The sequence below is a fragment of the Vitis vinifera genome, chromosome 13 (genome assembly GCF_030704535.1).
Source record: "Vitis vinifera cultivar Pinot Noir 40024 chromosome 13, ASM3070453v1".
Lineage (NCBI taxonomy): Eukaryota > Viridiplantae > Streptophyta > Magnoliopsida > Vitales > Vitaceae > Vitis > Vitis vinifera.
The window spans coordinates 26,762,883-26,785,071 of NC_081817.1; the positions used below are offsets into that span (position 1 = coordinate 26,762,883).

The 22,189-nt window shown below is 31.9% G+C and overlaps 2 protein-coding genes across 4 annotated transcripts; one reads left to right on the forward strand and one right to left on the reverse strand.

The window, feature by feature from the left end:
* The first annotated feature begins 1,872 nt into the window (after positions 1 to 1,872).
* On the forward strand, positions 1,873 to 10,757 carry LOC100253397 (agamous-like MADS-box protein AGL15). Of its 3 annotated transcripts, XM_010660912.3 has the most exons (9): positions 1,880 to 2,265; positions 4,715 to 4,787; positions 6,185 to 6,243; positions 6,346 to 6,445; positions 6,532 to 6,573; positions 8,805 to 8,846; positions 8,952 to 8,967; positions 9,085 to 9,121; positions 10,487 to 10,757. In XM_010660912.3, the coding sequence occupies exons 1-9, from the start codon at positions 2,084 to 2,086 to the stop codon at positions 10,560 to 10,562; spliced, it is 627 nt and encodes a 208-aa protein (XP_010659214.1). In that variant the 5' UTR covers positions 1,880 to 2,083; the 3' UTR covers positions 10,563 to 10,757. The 3 variants fall into 3 exon arrangements, with proteins under 3 accessions (XP_010659213.1, XP_059597614.1, XP_010659214.1); XM_010660911.3 differs by having other exon boundaries at positions 1,873 to 2,265; positions 8,952 to 9,121; XM_059741631.1 differs by having other exon boundaries at positions 1,879 to 2,265; positions 8,952 to 10,757.
* Positions 10,758 to 11,255: 498 nt separating this feature from the next.
* LOC104881300 (protein BPS1, chloroplastic) lies at positions 11,256 to 12,194 on the reverse strand. Its single transcript, XM_010660987.1, has one exon. The coding sequence runs from the start codon at positions 12,192 to 12,194 to the stop codon at positions 11,256 to 11,258; it is 939 nt and encodes a 312-aa protein (XP_010659289.1).
* Between the last annotated feature and the right edge of the window lie 9,995 nt (positions 12,195 to 22,189).

Sequence of the window (22,189 nt, forward strand, 5' to 3'; positions counted from 1 at the left end):
TATTTTAAAAAAATAAGAGATAACATGTCAGAGAGGAGGATAATATTATCCTTTCATATATTATTTTCTTTTTAAAAGAAATGAAAAGAATATATATTTATTCCAAAAGATTTCATTGAAGATTTTAACTTTGTGATATAAGCCAAACCAAATACCCGATTCATATAAACCTAATAAAAAAACTATAAATAAAGTAATTGAAATGCTTATTAAATTATAGTATTAAATCTAAATTTACTCCTACTAGAATGGATAAAAATAATATTAACAAAACAAATTATTTTAAAAAGAGATAAGATAAAAAAGTTCAAAAAGGAAATAAGTGAAAATTTATTTTTTATATTTTAAAGAGGTTTTAGTTTCCTCTAATATCTCATGCATATTAATGACGCAATTGTACTATTTTAACCAATGTTACTATGTAAAGGAACAATATGATATTCACTTCTTTAAATTGAGTTGGTAGTTTATTATTCATTTTCACAATAATATTATGTTGATCTCAAACTAATAACATGTAAAAAAAAAAAAAAATACAAATATCATGAGTTTTCATTTAAATAGTAATAATATGAATCTCTCAATTTTTTTTTTCTCTAATTTAAAATAAATATGGCATGTACTTCCTTAGCAATTTAAGAAATTCTTGAGTAAAAAAAGTCATTCTAATAAGCAAATAAGAAATAATAAAAAAAAAAGAAAAAAAATGAGTTTTCACTCATTAATATAAATATATATATATATATATATATATATATATAAAGAAACTCAAAATTTTTAAATTGGTATTATATTTATTTATTTAAAAATAATTTAAAATATATTTACTTTTTAACGAGTCATTTAATTATTTTCTAAAATATCATTTTTATTTATCACGTCATTAATATCAGCTAGATTCTTCATAAATGTTTCATGTTTTTATTCATTTTAGATTTTAGTATTATTATTATTATTTGAGATTTTTTTTCCTTAGAGAAATAAGAACCTCTTAAAAAAAGACTTTTTTTTTTCTTAAAGAGTGTGGATATTAGAAGTAGTAAAAAAAATTCCAAATAAAATAATAATAATAATAATAATAATATTTAATTCTAATATTACATATTAAATTATAAATTATAGTATTACATATAAATTTATTCCTATTAATTCTAGATAATGGAAAGTATAAAATAGTATTATCTAAACAAATTATTTTAAGAAACAAGTTATTTTTTTATATATTTAAAAATAAGAAACATGAAATGACATTTTTGTCCTTTTCTTCTTTCACTTAAAATCGTAGCCCTAATTGGTATATCTTCCTTCTCCCTTATCTTTCCTTTTTAAACCCTAATCTTCCATTCCAAAAGGGTTTAGCATTTGAATAAGAAAGAGACGGGGAATTGAAGAGTAGGTGGATGTTAAAGAGGAGGGCAATATCATAATTTCATATATTGTTTTCTTTCCAAAAATTAAAAAGAAATAAAAGGCATGTAGATTTATTCCAAAAAGGTAAGATCTTTCCTTTGAAAAACTCCCTCAAATTAGATAATGGACAAAAATGCCTTGAGTTCCTCGTAAAAATAGATTAAAAAAATATTAAAAAAAAAAAAAAAGGAAAGAAAGAAATTAAAGGTATAGAAAAGTGAAAAATCCACCAAAAAAAACACTACCCACCCACCCAGAAAGGGTCATCCAAAAGAGGGAGAGGAGACCTTTGCCAAATGTAGGAAAAGGCAAAAATTGAAAACAGAGGAGAGGTGGGGGCCACCCTACGAAACGGAGAAACCTAAAAAGGGCAAAAAAAGGAGTCCAAATGTAGCAAAAGTATCATGCAATTCAACTAGGAATAGCCATGCAAAGTTGCCGTTTCTGGGGCTCTCTCGGCATTGGGGGTATCCAAATAACTCTCTCTCACGTCTCTCTATCTTCTCCTTCTCTATATTTAGCAATCCCCTTTACTCTTTTTCCAAGATTAGCACCCCAAAAGTAGTGAAATTTTGAGTTTTTTTTGGTGGGGATTTGTGGTGAGAGCCAAGGGGGTGGTGGGTTTTCTGGGTTTTGATCAATTGAGTTTTTTTTGGGTTTGGGGTTTGGAGAAATGGGACGTGGTAAGATTGAGATAAAGAAGATCGAGAATGCTAATAGCAGACAAGTGACATTCTCCAAACGCCGTGTTGGGCTGCTCAAGAAGGCTTCCGAACTGGCGATTTTGTGCGATGCTCAAGTTGGTGTTATTATTTTCTCAAATACCGGCAAACTTTTTGAGTTTTCCAGTACTAGGTGTGCCGGCAAATTTTCAATCTTTGTGAAAAATTTTGAATTTTTTTTCTTGGTTGCATGGGTTTGTTCATCAGTCCTCTGCTTTCTCTGAGGAATTTTGAGTTCTGTGCTTGATTCCATGTATTTGTTGATCCCATCTGTTGATGGGAAACTTTGAATGGTTTTTTTAGTCAGATTCTGTTGAGTTTTACTGGAACCGTGTCTATATATTTGTTTTGTTTTGTTTTTATTTTTCAAGTTTATTCTGTTTTCTAATACATATTATTTAAAATTTAAATTACTTTTTTTTTTGTTTAATGTTACCAACATTTAAAACAAAAATTATTTAGAGAATTTTGTGGTCGGTTTCCATTTGGTTGAGTTGTTTTTTTATTTTTTTATTTTTTTTCTTTTAATTATTTTGAAAATTTTGTGGTTGGTTTCTATTCTGTTGAGGCTTACTAGAGGTTTGATTTTTATTTTCCTTCTCCTATTATATGTATTAATACAGAATTGTACATTTCTACCAAGTTATAAATGGTTGAAGACTTGGTTTTCTGTCGATTTATTTGGAGTGATAGAAGCTGACTAGTTATGTTATAACAACATAGGAATGCTTAATTGCAACAAGAATTTTTTGAATTATTTCCTTCTTCTTTGAAGCATAGTTTGTTTTCTCAATTGGATTTGATTATATTAGATGTTTTGATTATAATTTGCTCAATAAGACATTGTTTCTCAGTGTTTATGTGGAGATTTAAAGGTTAGTTTGAATTAGGCCTCTTCCAATTTCCTTGCAAAGCAACATCTCCACCATGTCAAATTGCAAATTGAAGGTATATCCCCTCATCAACATGCCAAACTGTCAATCAATCTCTGGCTATTGTGCAAGCATGCCTTTGGCAATTTTTAATGGTTTTGCCTCATTCGGATTTACTCGCCGAAGGCTTCCCGCATGCCAAATTGCCTGTATGAGTGTCAACAGCTCTTATTTGTCATCTTACAAAGGTCTTTCCTGGTTTATATAACTGGTGGTGTCGTATGTCAACTTCCCAAGCTCTGGTACTGGATTTTCCCTGATGAACAGGGCTCCGATACTATACTTCTGCCTTGCCCTTATCTAACATCTTCAATAGCTAGTACTGGATTTCCCCCAATGACCTGGACCCTGATACTACTATACTTCTCCCTTGCCCTTATGTAACATTGTGGATGATGCTAATAATGTTTGTTGCAAGGCAGCTGTGTCCTTCCTGTACTTTTTGACTGTTTGGTTACCTGCATTATGCACTGATTGAAGTGATATTGATAAGTCGAATAAAATAGAGGGCCAAGTTGAACTACTGGATTATAATTAAGGATTTATGGTTCCTCTTCTAACATTTCATCATTTCTATGCTATAACGCCCCAGGATTTATGAGTCAAGAGATGTAAATATTTTGAAGAAGGCTCTTATAAACTCTATGTTTTCACTCTATTCTCTTCTCGTTTATGCACGAATCAAGTTTGGATGGTCTTCTCTGAGCATGAAAACTTTCTCCTTTTTCTTGTAACCTCTTTTCAAAATCCTTTACATCTATGTTATTACTCTGTCATGTCCCTCTGTTCTTCCTAGAATTCTTTGCACTTGACATCAGTTTTGATGTTTTATTCATCGCTGGGCTCCTTTACTTTATGTTTATTTGCAGCTGACGTGTCATGGCACAGGCTGTGGAGGCTAGGATGGTATTTGATCGTCTTCGAGCCCCCCAACTTTCGTTTTTGATTAATGAAAACATCCTTCGAAAATGCTTTCGCAGTTGTTATACATACATACATATATATATATATATATATAGATAGATAGATAGATAGATAGATAGATAGATAGATAGATAGATAGATATTTCCCTTTTGTTCCTATATATGATCATGTGAAATTAAGTGACAATTGTGTGTAGTTTTATGTGGTACATGATATTACAATTAATCATATATTTCTCCAATTGATACACATGGTTATACATCTTTTAACTAGTAGTCTAGTGATTGGGTTATTATGTCGTTGTTACCCATTATTGTCAGAATTTATAGTTTAACTGAGTTGATTGACCTTTAACAATCAATGGATGAACTGATGGTATTTACTAGGCTTTGAGGTAACACTGTTAAGCTACTGGATTGTGTCTATTTTATGCTATCATTGTACTTGTTGATATTCAGATTTACATTGGTTGTTTTGTTTTTTTTCCAACTTCCAGTCCAAACTCTAGGATTTGTTATGGCAAAGACGCCATGCCAAAGAAGCTATCAGGGAATGTATTTTCAATAAATATGATGTTGAATTGGTTGATTGAACTTGATTAAAGTTTGTGTATGAAAAGGTTTTTTTGCATGAAAGTGAAGGAAAAATGTACTCGGCCTGATAAAATTTGTGTATGGCATGGCACACCCATTAATATGTATGTATCTTTTTTCTCATTTTTGCAGCATGAAGCGAATAATTTCAAGATACAACAAGTTAGATTCATCAGAGGGTGCTCTAGTAGAATACAAGGCAGAGGTACTCTGCAATATCTGTTTGTGGTTTTCTGTTGTTGAATGACTGTTGTTGGATGGACAAAACCATTGATATATATGTTTTTTTTTGTTAACTTTCTGTCTCTTGTAAGAAACTGTCTCCTTTTTTGGTCTTCCTGTGCTCTACCTTGGCATATGATAATAGTTTTTTTATTTTCTGTGTATTTTGTTGAAGGCTTTGATCATTTGAAGAAAGACACAAAAGGTGTGAAAATTTGAGGGAAAAATGCAATATATCATATAAAAAGAAAAATTTATTTATCACATAAAAAGTTATGCAATTTATTTAGGCAATGTTTGGTTCCCAAAAAAATTGATGGAAAATGCAAGGGAAAGAAAATAGAAAAGAAAAAGTGAAGGAAAATTTTAGGTTATGTTTGGTTCTTGGAAAATTTGAAGGAAAATGCAAGGGAAAGAAAATATAAAGGAAAAGTAGAAGGAAAATAAAAAATAGATTAAAAGTAGATAAATAATTTTTATTTGTTACTTCAAACTCATTTTACTTATTTTAACTCATCGATATAAAGATTAAATAATTTAAAAATGCATAAGTTTCTAACTAGTTTTAATTATATTTGTTTTTTTTTATATATATATTTTTCATAGACAACCAACATGAGAAAATAATTTTCCTTTATATTTTTTTTTCTTTTCTTGGTATTATATGGGAACCAAATATAACCTTAAAGTTAATAAATTATTTTTAAATACTATTTGAAAATGCATAAGTTTTTAACTAATTTTAATTATATATATATATATATATATTTTTGGTATTTTTCACGGTATAACCAAACATGAGAAAATCATTTTCTATAGCATTTCTTTCTTTCTTTATTACTTTCCGGGAACCAAATTTATAGTTTTAACCTCTAGTCATTGTACGTTTTAGGCATTTAGGTGATATCTATGTTTTTTTTTCTACATAGGTTTTCCTTTGCTATGGGCGTCTCATACACTTGAGACATTAAAGTAAGTTGTTTTGGTTTATTAAAATAAGTAAATAAAGAAATAGAAGCAGAGAACTGTTTATGTTCATTTTTAATGCATGCATAATTGCATTTTACGGAATTATGGTGAGGTAGTAGCATTAAAAGCAGCTGTCAACCTTCAATTGGCATACGATAATGTATTCAAAGAGTACGTACTTTTGCTCTCTTGAAATCATTGGAGTCTATTAATCACAATACAAAAAATTTTCCAAGAACTTATTGAGTGTACCTGTACTGTTATTTACTGTATTTCAAACATAAATGTTGATCAAGTGTAGCTCATTGAAAAATCAATTCGGACTTATGGCTCTTTGTATAGTTGTTTTTCTCATATAATCATGGGGTAGGGAATTCTAACTGAGTTTTCTCTTAATCTCAATGGAAGCAGGAGCCTAAAGAGGTGGACATTCTGAAAGATGAAATTCGAAAGCTACAAACGAGACAGTTGTCAGTTTTCCTAGAATATCTGGATACATTTCATTGTCAGACTTTTAGAATATTGAAAAACCTTTTTTTTTCTTAATTGCATTTATCAATCTGGTTCTTCAGACAGCTGTTGGGTAAGGACCTATCCGGCTTGAGCTTAAAAGAGTTACAAAATCTAGAACAGCAATTAAATGAAAGTTTATTATCAGTCAAAGAGAGGAAGGTGCTTCAGTTTCTTTTTCACGTTCTTCTATTTTTTTTGAAGCTCGAGGCTAAAAAGGCGTTAACAGAAAATTCTACCATTTTCAGGAGCAAGTACTGATGGAGCAGCTTGAGCAATCGAGAGTACAGGTATGTTCTGGAGTATGGATTTTAATGGCCTTTGGTTGATTTGGAACCTCTTATCCTTAGCAATCAAGATAGTCATAGTTCCAAGTCATAAATTTATAGAAAAAGAATTAGGATTACGTTCACGCAGCATAATGGAAATGAAATTATTAGGCCTTCTTTGGTGATTGTTTTTTAAAGCAATTTTCCATTCTTTGGAACAAAACAACATGAAACATGTTTGACAATTAGAAAATAGAAAACAATTCTCTATTCTTAAAAACAGAAAATCAGGTGTTTTCAAAGATCATCTTTTAGTTGTTTTCACTTGTTTTCTAAGGATTGTTTTAAAAAATAATTATACAAATATGGAGAATGATTAAAAATAAATCACTAAATATGAAAGTTATTTTTAAAACATATTTAAAAACATGGAAAATAGGTTAAAAAACATTTTAGGTCTTCAAACATACTTTTGTTTTATGATATTCATAAAACAATTTTCAAAAACTGTTTTTTAGAATTGTTTTCGAAAATACTTCCCAAAAAGAGCCTCAGAATGCGTTTGAGAGTGTTTATACTTGAAGTGTTTTTAGAGTGCATTTGACAATATTTTTACTCGAAGTGTTTTTAGTGGAAGTGTTTTCTCTATAAGTGTTTTTAGGAGAATCATCTATCAAGTGTTTCTCTAAAAAAATACCATTAAGTGATTTTTCAGATTTTTAAAAGTGTTTCCTAAAGTTTGTTAAACATCTAATTTTTTTTTTTTAAAACATTTTTTAAACTAAAAATGTTTCTTAAAATCACTGCTAAAGGGATTTATGGGGAAGGGGAGGGGGTGGAGGTGGATGTTGGGAGGTTTCTTTTAGAAAACCCTTCCAAGATTAGGTGCTAGAGTAGGTGTTTGGGTTTTTGGAACACATCTCTTCTTCAAAAGTGCAAGAAGGGGGAGGACACTTTAATTTGGAAAAATGATGGGAAGGGAAAGTATGGTGTCAAGCCTTATTATAATTATCTAAGGGTTGAGAACAATCTTTTATTTCTAGCTAAAGAGGTTTGGGGATCAAGTGCTCCTCTCAAAACTCGTTTTTTTGCTTGGGAAGGAATGTGGGGGAAGCTATTAACTATAGATACGTTGATGAAGAGGGGATGACCCTTGGTTAATAGATGTATTCTTTGTATAGATAGTGAAAAGTTAGTTGATCATATTTTGATTCATTGTGAAAAGATAAGACAACTTTGGACATTGCTGTTAACAACTTTTGGTTTGGTTTGGGTGTTTTCGGCTTCAATGAGAAATCTTCTTCTAGAATAGAAATTCAAGGGAACTAGGTAAGAAGAAAAGAGCAGTTTCACGGTTGGCTTCAATTTGCTTATTTTGATGTTTTGGGGTGAGTGCAACCGAAGGATCTGCGAAGACGTAGAATTGTCATACCAAAGGCTGAGGGTTATCTTTTTTCAGATCCCTTGTGGAGTGGTCCAAATAGTTGCTAGATTTGGAGATCCCCTCTCACCTGAATTTTTTGGAGACTCTTTATTGTGGCTTGTCTTTCTTTTTTCTAGGTTTCTTCTTTCTTTTCTGGTGCTTGGGTTGTTTTTTTGTGTATGCTGCCTGTATACATTGGGTACGTCCCCTTTTTTTAGCACTTCTTAATACATGCTTTTGTCTATAAAAAAAGAAAAAAGAAAAAATCATTGCGAAATGAGCTCTTAGTGGAAGTATTTTCTCAAGAAGTGTTTTTATGAGAATCATTTATCAAGTGTTTCTCTAGAAAACACTACAAATGATTTTTTGACTCTACAAGTGATTTTGAATTTTTTTAAAAGTGTTTTCTAAATTTTGCCAAACACTTGATGTTTTTTCAAATAAGCTTTTTAGGCTAAAAGTACTTCCTAAATCACTACCAAACAAATTCTTAGTTTCTGACTGATTTTGCAAACTTAATAAAAGTAAATTATAGAATACATTAATGTCATATTATCCTTTTATTGCTTAGTTAAGTCATCATAGAACTAAAAATTAAATCTGCACCATGCAGGATATAGAATTGGCAGTTGTTCCTAAGTTAATACTGTAAATGAGTGAAAAAATGGATTCAATAAAAAAAATGAAAAGTAGTTTATAGGTTGGCATTTTGGTTTCATGCAAAATGGAAAAATGCTATGCATGTTTCTTGGTATGGACTTTTGTTAATAATTTGGATTTCTTTTGGTTGTGAATTGGTTTTAATAATTATATTGCTTATTGCATCCAGGAACAGCGAGCTGTACTGGAGAATGAGACTTTGCGAAGACAGGCAATCTATATTCTTATTGATCCAATAATAAATATGTTACTGTTATTTATCTGTGTGGTATCTTACATTTAATATAATTTTTTTTTTCACCTCTGTGCATTGTAGGTTGAGGAGCTTCGAGGTTTGGTTCCATCATCTGACCGCTTGGTGCCACCTTTTCTTGAGTACCATCCCTTAGAAAGAAAAGATTCCATCACAAAATCTGTTGTAATAAGTCCAGACGTCTGTGATTTTGCAGTTGAGAGGGAAGAATCAGATACTACCTTGCAGTTAGGGTACAGTTTCTTTTTCCTTTCATCACAAGTAATGTTTGACTTACTGCAAATTTGTTTGTCTATTATTTATTTTGGTATGTTGAAGTGATGCTGAATCAAGTGAGCTGTTCATTGATATGGCCTAAATGCCATGTGTCTTGGGACTTAGTTCCATATGATTTAGACTGTTCTCCGTTGAGATGACTATTGACCATGTGCACCAGAGAATGATGCCCTTGCAGGAAAGGGATGAATTTCCACAATAGTTGTGGTATGATGATCTTCTATATCCTTTCAAAGGCATCATATTTGCCACAATTACTAGATGCCGATATGACTACCCGAGCCGGGAGTTAAGGTTGTAGGGTTTGATATAGACTTGGTGCACATTGGTGGTGGAATTAGTTCCTGATCATGAAGCACTATGGGAATTTGTTTAAGGGTCTTGGTCTGGTGGCTTAAGTTGGTGGCTTGCCAAGGGGTGGCTGACATGCATCTAGCTCATTTTGGTTCAAATAAGAGGGAGGGGGACCATCATGCCTTCATGGAACATGTCATCACTAGAAACTGCCATGTCACTGTGGAAGAGACATAATACTCCAAATTCTCCTTGAGTCCGAGACATCCTTTCTCACAAGGGACTATTGATACTTTCTTCAATCCCCTATCATCTCTCAGTTGGTTTCACTCTCCTCTCTATTGGAGGAGAACTCCCATGTAGGCAAGAGCAATTGCTCAACAAAGTTGCCACTAGCCTTACCTGTTCTACTAGTGGCACCCACATCATCCACTCATCCACCACTTCCATTCCCTGTGTGAGAGCAATTGCCTCTGATACTTTTTCCGGCAGGCTCAGATTTTGCTACAATGCTTGTTTGAAACATGCCTAGTCTTGCCTCTTGCTACAGTAGGTAGGTCAGCATCAAGGCACTTTTGGAAGCTGGAGCCATCCAATTAGGATATTTTTACCAACTATAGGAAGGATTAAGGCTCAACTAAAGATCCAATTAAGGTTCTTAAGAGGAATTCTAGGCTCAATTAACTCTTAAACTTGTAGCAAAGGTATTGTTACATTGAACAGTCCATAGCATTCAAGCACATTGGTAAATGTCTAACACAATCCACTACACTATTACACTTAAACAAAGAAAACGTCTTAGTGCATAATCACTTTGATGCCCCACACAGAGTCCACATCTACCCCTCTATAAGAGCAACTCTTGCAAGTGTGGCATGATCCCTAAGGTGCGTTGGTCTAACAATTTGTTCTTTTCATGTTTAAACTCAATGGGGACTAATCCCAACCAGATCTGGTAGATTCATTGATATTCCTTCTACCATTGGACCCTGCCAGCAGCCACTGACATACTACTTTATGTTCCCCAGGCTTCCCACTGAGATTAGTCGCAAGAGGAAGGCACCTGCCAAGATGGAAACCCGCTCCAACAACTCTGGCAGTTAAATACATCTACTGTAATGCTCCTCTTCATGGTTTCTACTTAGAAACTGAAACAACTTAAAAAAATTGTAACTAATGGTCAAGGTTTAGCAGTTTTTTGTAAATGGGAATCATTTTCACCCAACAAGTGTCTGATCTGCGGGTTAGACTCTTGAGAAATCATTATAATGAAGAATGTAGATGTTGCATTTTCTTTTAGTTAGAGAATTGGCTATTCCTGCTGTGTGTAAGTAGTTGTGAAAGTTCTTAGTTCATGTTGCCTGCTTTTTGAAGCATTCGGCCTAGGGCATTGTAACATGTACGCACTGCTTGTTTCTCAATGGACCGGGCACTTGGGCTTGTATCACAATTACCCTTTTGGTCATTAATCTGTCTGCACTTATATTCCATTTGGCAGCCAAGAACCATGATTGGGATGGTAGGTTCAGGGTTTCCACTACTTAAAATCTTCCCTGTTCTTGGGAATTCATGGATTCAAAGACCTGTAGGTCATGTAATCTTTAACAGGTATGTGGACTGTTTTGTTAAAGACATTTTGTACCCAGAAATTTTTGTTCTTTTACATTTGGCAAATACAATGTTTTCCTAAGCGAAAAAACATACAAATAGTTGTCTGATAGTATGAGAATGTAACAACCTATGTACAAAGAATCTTAAAACTTATTATTATTCTTTACAAGGAGAATTCTATTAATGCTAATGCTTCCTTCTCCTGAGTATATCAAGCAATTCGTTTCTTCCAGCCAAAACCTCTGAAAACAGGTCTTCTACCTCCTTCTGTACGCTGTCGAGCGTCTTCTCCAACACCTCCAATCTTCTTTTCAATTCCTCTGCTGCATTGTTGCCTTTTCCCATGACCATGGCATTGAGAAGGCAAGGCACTGCATCATTCACTTCTTTCACCTCCTTCGGTATGCTACTTCTCTCCATTATCACCTCATGAACACCCGCATCGAGACCCTTTAATGACGAATTAGCAGAGGAGTCAGCCAATTTTCTCATCTCCAAGTATGGCTGAGCATCTCCACTCAGTCCAGATAACACAATCCCACACACCCAGAATCCAATACTCTTCATCTCCATCAGTGCTTGATGAGAAACCTCTTCTTTGCCAGAGAAAGGCCTTTCTCTAACGCTTCTCTTGTTTTCTTCTTTGCAAGCCTTGCCTTCACCCAGCGGCTGAATTGCTTTCAGATGCTCCATTGCTGAAGAAGACGAATGCTCAACAAGGCTCAAAGCATGAGATAGCGAAAACCGAGCATGACCCAGATGGGAAATAGAGGCATTAATAGAGTTGAGAAGCTCCAGCAAGCTCAAGCTGTAGTTGAGATACTCTTCCATGAAATCAACCTCCCATATACTCATGGGGTAGTCTATCCTGACCACCAGCTTTGCAAAAGCCTTGTTGATAGCAGGGAAGAGTTCAAAAAATCGCTGGAACCAGAATAAGGACAAGATTTCTGATCCTGGGTTGGGATTCAACAATAGCTGGTTCAAGCAATTGGAAACATCAGAGTGGAAAGCTTGTAGAGAACCCAACAAGGCCTCTGATCCATGGTGGTGGTGGTGGTGGTGATTATCCAGTTTGGAGTGGAGTCTGAGGGACTTTCCAAGCCTTTCTACCAAGAGAACCATGACAGAAACAGAAGACAAAGGAGAGCTTAGATCAGCTTTTGGCTTTGATCATCCTTGTCTGGGCTTTATATAAGTGCCGTCTTTGCTTCAACCAAATAAAATAAGATAGTATACAGTGGGCCAAATCAGCAGCTTACTAAGCACAACTTCTCCCACTGGAAACTCAAACCCGGGGCTTGAGTCAAATGCTCTTATCCCTTTGAATGTCGCTTTTAGTTGGCACACACGCTATGGCAACGGGGTCCACTTACACCTTGTTGCCTAAGATTTATAGGAAGGGCAAGAGGAAAGAACATCAAGTCCCGGGTTTCTTAAGAGTTAAGGTTTGGGCCCAGAATGGGCAGGACGTTGATAGCCATTATTGGCTTAGGCTCATCCCTGTGGATATTAAAAGAAGGTTACTTTTAAATAAAAATTGTTTATGAAAAGACAACTTCAATACAAATTAATAAATTCATCTTTTATAAAATAATTAAATTCTATTTTAAAAAGATAAATTTAATTTAAAAATATTAAACTTATCTTTTGAAAAGATAAATTCAATAACTGCATGACTTTCTCTGTTTTATATAAATTATAATAGTTTTTAAAGAATAAGTTTTTAAAAGTTGTATTTTTAATTTTTAATTTTTAATTTGTGGTAAGCCATCCATCATTAAAATTTTAATGTATTAATACCAAAAACTAAGTAAAATTTTATTTAAAACTAATTTTAAGTAAAATTTAAAACTAAGTAGTTTTTAATGGTATTAAGTATTAAGTTGTTTGTTTTTTAAATATTTTATTTTTATTATGTATTAAAAAAAATATAGAAAAATCAAACAATTACTTTTAGCATTCAAAAAAAGCTAAATATTTTGATGGTATTTGTTTTTTTTTTTTGGCTGATTTTCTATTTAGTTAAAAGTAAACCGTTGATATCAACTAATATAACTAAAACGAATTTGTTATCAATAAGTTTAGTTTAGTTATATTAATTGATATCAATATGTTACTTTTAATTGAATAGAAAAAACTAAATATTTTGTTTTTTTTATTCAGTTAAAAAATAATTGAATTTATCTTAAATATTTTAAGAAATAAGTAATACATTTAATAAAAAAATAAACGATGTGAAATTTAAAAGTAAATTGTTTTCAGTAAAAAGTTAAAAAAAACAAACAACACCTAAGTGCTTATTTAATAGTAATTCTAAAAATAGTTTCTATCCTTTATAATACTCGAAAATAACTTCTTTGATAAAAAAATTTTAGGTTCTACAAAGGTTTACCAATGCTCCTTAGAATCACTACTAAACAAATTATGCTTAAGTGATAAAAATATTACAAGTGTTGTAAAATTATAAAATGAAAGGAGTAGAAAACAAGAAAGAGAAATTAGAATGTAGGAAGAGAATATAATATATTTTATTAGAGATATCTCCCTTTTATAGGGAGTCACAAAAAGATATACATCAATATAGATGATCATCCACAAGTTCTCATAATCTGATAAATTCTCATATTTTCTAACACCCCCCCTTGGATGATCATAACAATATGGTAACTGCCTTATTAAAAACCTTGCCAATAAAACCCAATGGGATAAAACCTGGACAAAAGAAAAAAAAGTGCAATATATCTATATTAGCATTCTCCCCCTCATGTAAACATGATTATGATTTCTTTAACATTTCAAATGGTAGATCTCTCAATCTTCTCATTCCAATGTCATACCTTAACTTTTTCAATGTGATCGAAGGTAACGCCTTTGTGAATAGATCTGCTAGATTATTGTATGACCGAATTTGTTGAACATCAATCTCACATTTCTTTTGGAGCTCATGAGTATAGAATAATTTAGGGGAGATATGCTTAGTTCTGTCACCTTTTATGAATCCTATTTTAATTTGTGCAATACAAGCAACATTATCTTCATGTAATACAGTTGCATTGTCTCTGATGGAAGGTAGTCCACATGTTTCTTGTATATGTTGGATCATTGATCTTAACCATACACATTCACGACTTGCTTCATGAATTGCAAGAATTTCTTAATGATTTGAAGATGTGGCTACCATTGTTTGCTTGACCGATCTCCAAGATATTGTCGTTCCACCATAAGTAAAGACATATCCCGTTTGAGATCGAGTTTTATGAGGATTTGAAAGATACCCTGCATCTGTATACCCAATCAATTGTGATTTTGATTATTTTGAATAATATAAACCCATGTCACTTGTTCCACGAAGGTATCGCAATATATGTTTAATTCCATTCCAATGCCTTTTAGTTGGGGCAAAATTGTATCTTGCTAGTAAGTTGACAGAGAATGTTATGTTTGGTCTAGTATAATTTGCAAGATATATTAGTGCACCGATTGCATTGAGATATGGTACTTCTGGACTAAACAATTCTTCATTTTCTTCTTTAGGACGAAATGGGTCTTTGTTCACTTCAAGTGAACGAACAACCATAGGGGAATTGACTGAATGTGATTTATCCATATAAAATTGTTTTAACACTTTCTCTATATATGTCGATTGATGGACTAATATGCAGTTTAAATAATGCTCGATTTGCAGGCCGAGACAATATCTTGTTTTCCCAAAGTCTTTCATTTCAAATTCCTTCTTTAAATAATTGGCTGCTTTTGTGAGCTCTTTTGGAGTTCCTATAAGGTTTAAATCATCCACATATACTGCAATTATTGTAAGCCCAAATTTTGATTTCTTGATAAAAACACATGGGCAAATTGAATTATTCACATATTCTTCTTTTAACAAATACTCGCTCAAACGATTATACCACATACATCCAGATTGCTTTAATTCGTACAAAGGTCTTTGTAGTTTGATTGAGTACATGTTTCGAGGTTTTGGATTAGTTGCTTCAGGCAATTTGAATCCTCCAAGGATTTTCATATATATGTCAATATCTATACACCCATATAAATAGGTTGTAACAACATCCATAAGACGTATATCTAGTCATTCAGAGATTGTTAAACTTATCAAGTATCGAAGTGTGATTACATCCATTACAGGGGAATAAGTTTCCTCATAGTCTATACCAGGTCTTTGAGAGAAACCTTGAGCAACAAGTCATGCTTTATATCTTATGATTTCATCATTCTCATTTTGTTTTTTCACAAAGACCCATTTATATCCAACAAGCTTTATGTTTTCAGGTGTTTGAACTACAGGTCCAAATACTTCTCATTTTGTTAACGAGTTTAGCTCTATTTGGATTGCTTCTTTCCATTTTGGCCAATCATTCATTTTTCAACATTCATTCATAGTTTGTGGTTCTTGATATTCATCATTTCTCATGATGTCCATAGCCACTTGGAATGCAAATATATTATCTATGATAATGTCGCTACGGTCCTTTGTTTATCTCGTGTGACTCATTGAGATCTCTTCAGTTCTAGATATCGATATTTGATCAATTTGTGTCTCTTTAAGAGCTAACTATTTGTCAAGTTGGGTTTCATCATTTGACCATTTCATATTTGTGAACTCTTTAGGAATACTAAGTTTTTCATATGTTGTTTATTTTTTTTTTCTAGGAATTAAATCCTTTGAGTCAATAGGTCTACCACGCTTCAGGCATGTCTTAGATTCATTTTCCATGGCATTCTCCAATTTTCCTTCAGGGACATCAATATGTGTCGAGGCGTTCACAACTAGCACATGTGACTTTGTTACTTTCTTTATATCTGTGAAAGCATCAGGTAATTGATTTGCAAGTCCTTGTAAATGAACAATCCTTTGAACTTCTAACTCACATTGTCTTGTACAAGGATCAAAATGAGATAAGAAGGGTACATACCATGTAATGTCTCTCCATTCTTTTGACTTGTCTCCCCTTAATGGCGGGAAAACATTTTCATCAAAATGATAATATGCAAAGCGGGTAGTAAAAACATCACCCGTGACTGGTTCAAGATAACAGATAATGGAGGGAAAATTAAAACCAACATATATACCAAGTCGACGTTGAGGTCCTAACTTGGAACGTTGAGGTGGAGCTATGGGAACATAGACAACACAACCAAAAATATGAAAATGTGAAACATTTGGTTGGGAGCCTAAAGCAAGTTGTAAAGGTGAGTAATCATGATTAGTTGTAGGGCAAATTCAAATTAAAGTGGCAACATGAAGAATAACATGCCCCCAAGCAGACAAAGACAATTTTGTTTCAAGAGTAATGGTCTTGCAATCAGTTGCAAACGCTTAATTAAAGATTCAACTAATCCATTTTGAGTATGGATATGAGCAATAGGATATTCAACATCAATACCAATCGACATAAAATAATAAAAATATGTTTGAGAGGAAAATTCACCAGCATTAAGACAAATTGTCTTAATAGGATGATCAGGGAATTGTGTCTTGAGGCGAATTATTTGAGCAAGTAACCTAGCGAAGGCAATATTTCTAGTTGAAAGAAGACAAACATGAGACCAACAAGTTGATACATCAATTAAAACCATAAAATAACGAAAAGGTCCACTAAATGGATGAATAGGTCCACAAATATCACCTTGAATACATTCTAGAAAGGTTGGTGATTCATATTCAACCTCGGTAAATGATGGTTTAATAATTAATTTGCCTTGTGAGCAAGCAACACAATTATAATCATTGGGCATCAGAATCTTCCGGTTCTTCAAGGGATGCCCTAAATAATTGTTGATGATACGACACATCATGGATAATCTTAGATGACCAAGACGTTCATATCATATCATAAAAGTTTTTAAGTCACAGAACTTCTGGTTCATGACAGCATATGACTCAATGGGTTTAATGATTGTTTGATATAACCCACAAGAATAAGAAAGAAGCTTTTCCAAGATATGTTTTTCCCCATAAATAATTGAAGTAATGAGAAGGTATTCATTACTATCATCATTCATGGTTTCAATGTGATATCCATTTTGGCGAATATCCTTGAAACTAAGAAGATTTCGCTTGGATTTAGCATAATAAAGGGCACCATTAATGTGGATTTTAGTTCCTCTGGGTAAAATAATGGTTGCTCGTCCGGAGCCTTGAATCAAGTCTACAAGACCTGATATTGTATTAACATTAGACTTAACCAACGATATGTTAGAAAAATATTTTTTATCACAAAGGATTGTGTGTGTTGTGGCACAATTTGCAAGACATGCATCTACATTGGATGTCGTATGATGTACTAAGGTATGAGAAAGATCCATGTATCTTCAAGTATAAATAAAGAGAAGAATTTAAATAAAAAATAATAAAATATGAAATAAACTATAAAAGATGAATAATAAACAATGTGTTTAAAGATGATAACAAAATAAACCTATTTGCAAAGAACTAAATAAGAACATAACATTTAATCATAACAAACATTTCCATCACCAATTAGATGGTCAATTTTCCCGTTAGGATTCTCAAAGAAATCTGAAAAATCTAAATGGGTTAGATCTACTAGGCCATCACTATCAATGAAATTCATTTCAACTTCCTTTCCTTTTACTTTTATTGAGGCTTGATAAATGTCAACAAAATGTTTTGGAGTACAACAAGTACGTGACTAATGTCCTTTCATGCCACATCTATGACACTTATTCTCACGAGCATGTTTACTTTGTGGTTCTATCCCCTTTTCAGGTTGTGCCTCTGAATTATTCCACTTCTGGTGGTTTGAGTTGTTCTTTTTTACTTTGAGAACCACTACGATAAGAAGAATTGTGTTTACCACGACCTCGACTACGATCATGTCCTCGACCTCATCCATATCCACATTCTTGTCCATGTCCAATGGTTTGAACAGATGTGGCATTGGCTTCAGGCAATGACATAGACTTAATAGGACGAGATTGATGGTTTTTCAATAATAGCTCATTATTTTGTTTAGCCACAAGAAGACACGAGATCAATTATGAATATTTAGTGAAAAAATGCTCTCAATATTGCTGTTGTAGGAGCACATTCGAGGCATGAAAAGTCATGAATGTTTTTTCAAGCATATCTTATTCAGTGACCTTTTCTCCACACAATTTTAATTGTGAGCTAATTTTGAATAGGGTCGAGTTGTAGTCACTAACAGACTTGAAATCTTGTAATCTCAAGTGCATCCAATCATAGCGTGCCTTTGGAAGGATTACGGTCTTTTGGTGATCATATCGTTCCCTTATATTATTCCAAAGGATGAAAGGATCTTTAATAGTAAGGTATTCACCTTTCAATCCTTCATCAATGTGATGGCAAAGGAATATCAAAGCTCTGGCACAATCTTGCAAGGATGTGTCATTTCCTTCTTTAATGGTATTTTCAAGATTCATCGCATCTAGATGAATTTCAACATCCAGAACCTAAGATAAGTAGTTCTTGCTCGAAATATCGAGGGCAACAAATCCAAGTTTTGCGATGTTTAACGTTATTTGAAAGCTATATATAATATTAAATAGAGAAATATTTCAATTATTATAATAAAACATTAATAAAATACTTTAACAATATTTCAAGTAAACAATGTCTAAAAATATAATGACCTAAAATTTATCAATTATAAATATGGTAAAAATGTATAAATATGAAATAAGAATTAAAATTTATCATAACAAAAATGTGCAAAGTAATATATAGCTTCAAGTTATGAATTATTTTATGTAAATTTGTGCATAATTTTGGGCTATAAACTTTCATTATGTAAATTTGTACATAGGTTCAGGCTATAAACATTTATTTATTTATTTTATAGTTTTTGGCTATATAATATTGTTTGGTATAACATCCAGTTATATCGTATAATTAAAAATAAATAATTAAGGATCATACATAACTTTTGGTCATGTATCTGTAATTCTGTAATTTTTCCTCATAACTTCTGGTTATAGGAATTGAACATATTTTTCATAACTTCTAGTTATGAATTTACCCCATAATTTATAATTTACTTCATAACTTCTTGTTACAGGGATTATACATATTCATATGTTTAAATAAAATAAATAAAAATAGAGATCAAAGGGTAATAAAATAGAAAATCATGATACAAGTTTATTATATACTTTTTTGTGAGAAAGAAGATAGAAGAGTTTTTCTATTTCTTTGAAAAGAAAAATGTCTTTCTATCTTTCTATTTCTTTTGTAGATATTAGTCGTGCGTGTTGTAAAATTATAAAGTGAAAGGAGAAGAAAACAAGAAAGAGAAATTAGAATGTAGGAAGAAAATAAAATAGATTTTATTAGAGGTATCTACCTTTTAGGGAATCATAAATAGATATATATCAATATGAATGATCATCCACAAGTTCCATAATCTAATAAATTCTCATATTTTCTAACAAGAAGTATTTTCTAGAATCGTTGTCAAACAAAGAATCCGTTTGATAGTAATTTTAAAAAACGCTTTCAACATTTTTAAAACTTGAAATTTTTTTATTTCAAGTATTAAAAATATTAAAAATACTTTCTAAAATAACTCAAAATATCACAATTGTATTTTAGAATCATTCTCAAACAACTTTAAAGTTTCATAGTGAGAAAGTTGAACCACTTGACACCGTGTAGTGATGGAATAAAAAACAAAAATCTTTCTCATCTCAACGTTTATCACATTTTTCATCATCTTATTGAGCGGAAGACGATGGTTGAATGTTAAAGCCAGAAGGAGTGTTCATCAAGTTCATCTGGAGCCCAATAAAAAAACCAATGGATTTGTCCGCGTTATGGGCCGCGTCTTGGTCTGAGAGGGTGTTTGGAATCCGGGAAAATCAATTTGGTTCAAAAGATTTACCGTTGAACTATAATATTTATTGGAGTCAAACACGTGATTGGGTTTTTCAGTCAAATGAGTGGAAAGACAGCAAGTAGAGACAACCAAATGTTATGAGGATTGGTGGATCATGCTGGGTGTCATCCATTTGTTTGGTATTTTCCCTTTGACCAAACAGCAAAAAGAAATAATGAGAAGATCGGTAGGAAGGAAGTTGCTTTGAAGGCAGTCCAAGAGCTCAATCACATGGGTATATGCCACAATCTTTAAAAATCACATGCATATTTGATGTTAAAGCATTGTTTATTTTGATTTGGTCAGAGTCAAATTCCAGTTAAAGTGCTTTCTACGTTTGAAAAATTAATTATTTTATTTTATGCATTAAAAAGATATATTGTTTGATTTTGTACAGATTTTTGGTGGGTTTCTAAGGCAAGTGTTGGGCCTATCGGATGGGCTGGACTGGGCCTGAAAATAGACCAGGATGATGTAAGGTTTGTAAATCTTGAACCCAATTGTGTTGCTGAATGGGCTGGGCTTTGAAGCGGATCAGAAAATGGGTTGTGGTCAATCTATTGGAACCAATCCAATTAGCATTAGGTTGGGTTGGGGCCAGGGTTGTAGCCCTAATCACTTGAAATAATCTCAATTAAATTTTTAGTGTAAGACTGTAAGGACAAAAAAATGATAAAGACTGTTTGGTCTTAGGAACTGATAATTAGCCCATGATTATTGAATAGCCCATATTTGAACTCAAAACCAAATGATAGAGTGGAAATTGAAGTGAAAGACATTACTTTTTTAAACTCCCCAAAATACCCTTAGTTGTTAAATTAAAAAAACTAACCGATCATCTTTATCTCTCTCATTCTCTCTTTCACTCTTTTTCTCTTAATAGATATTTTTGTCTCTCCATATTTTATATTCTTCTTATCAATTATACAAATTATAATGACTTTTAATCCATTATCAATAAATAGACTCTCTAAAGTATAATTCTTTTTATTTAAAATAACATTTTTATTGTCACGTAGAAGTAATATTATTAATTTTTTTGAGACTTCAATTAAAAAATGAAATCGTAATTGCTAACTGCAATTTCATTTTTTAATTGAATCTCGATTGTTAATAGAGACTTCATTTTTATAAAAGAATGATGTGACAACCATGTGATGAAAAGATATCACATTGAATATAAGTTTTAAAAAGGGCTTAAAACTAAAACAAGTAATTTTAACCCAAGATTTGGTATTTAAAATAGGAAATGAAATACTGATTAAGATTTTTATTTTAATTTCTGCTTAGGGGCAAAATTGACATTCAGACTAATTCTTATTATTCTTCTATCTGTCACCTTGACAATGAGTGCTGTCATTCCTTCCCATCAAATATATTTTCCCACTCATACTTTTAAATTTTTTAAAAATAAAAATAAAAAACAACCCTCATCCAGCAAACAAGGGAAGAGATTTGAGATTTAGAATAAAATAGATTATTTAATTTAATATTTAAAATTATTTTTAATTTAAGTTATGATATCAATTTATTTTATTAAATATTTTAAAGCTAATTAATGACTTAAATTAAAATTTTAAACTTCTATAATATATGAAATTTTAAATATTTCAATAAATAAAATATATAAATGTACATAAAAATAGGAAATAATGACATTTTTATAAGGGAATTTAACAAAAAATATGCAACAGTGGAATACAATCATTTAATAATGAAATAAAAATTATTACAATTATGCAATAATTTAATAAAAATGTATGCAATTATCCTTGCTCTTAAAGTCAACAAAAAGTGATTTTTATGGATAACATTGCCTTAGCATGAATAAACCCTAATAAAAATTTGAAAATTCATTAAAAAAAAAAAAATTTCAATCATGTCCAATCAAAATGGTAGTCTCAACCTATTTACATAAAGGCCCAAATATAATTTTGAAAATTCATTAAAAAATTTAATAGTCTCAACTTATCTATGTCAATGTTTTAATATGATTTTGAAAATTCATAAAAAAAAAAAAATTTAATTTCAATCATGTTCAATCAATAGGTGATTAGTCCCAATCCTATGACGACTTTCATCCCTGTTGCATGGGTGTTGCAGTCAAGCTGCCTCATCCTTTTGTCTTTGCATTCAAGGACCAATTTTCGTCTTATCTAAGCTTTTGATACTTTTTGGCTTTTTATGTAAATACCCTAATCTAATTTTAAAAATTCGGAACTCAAAAAGGATTGGGACTCT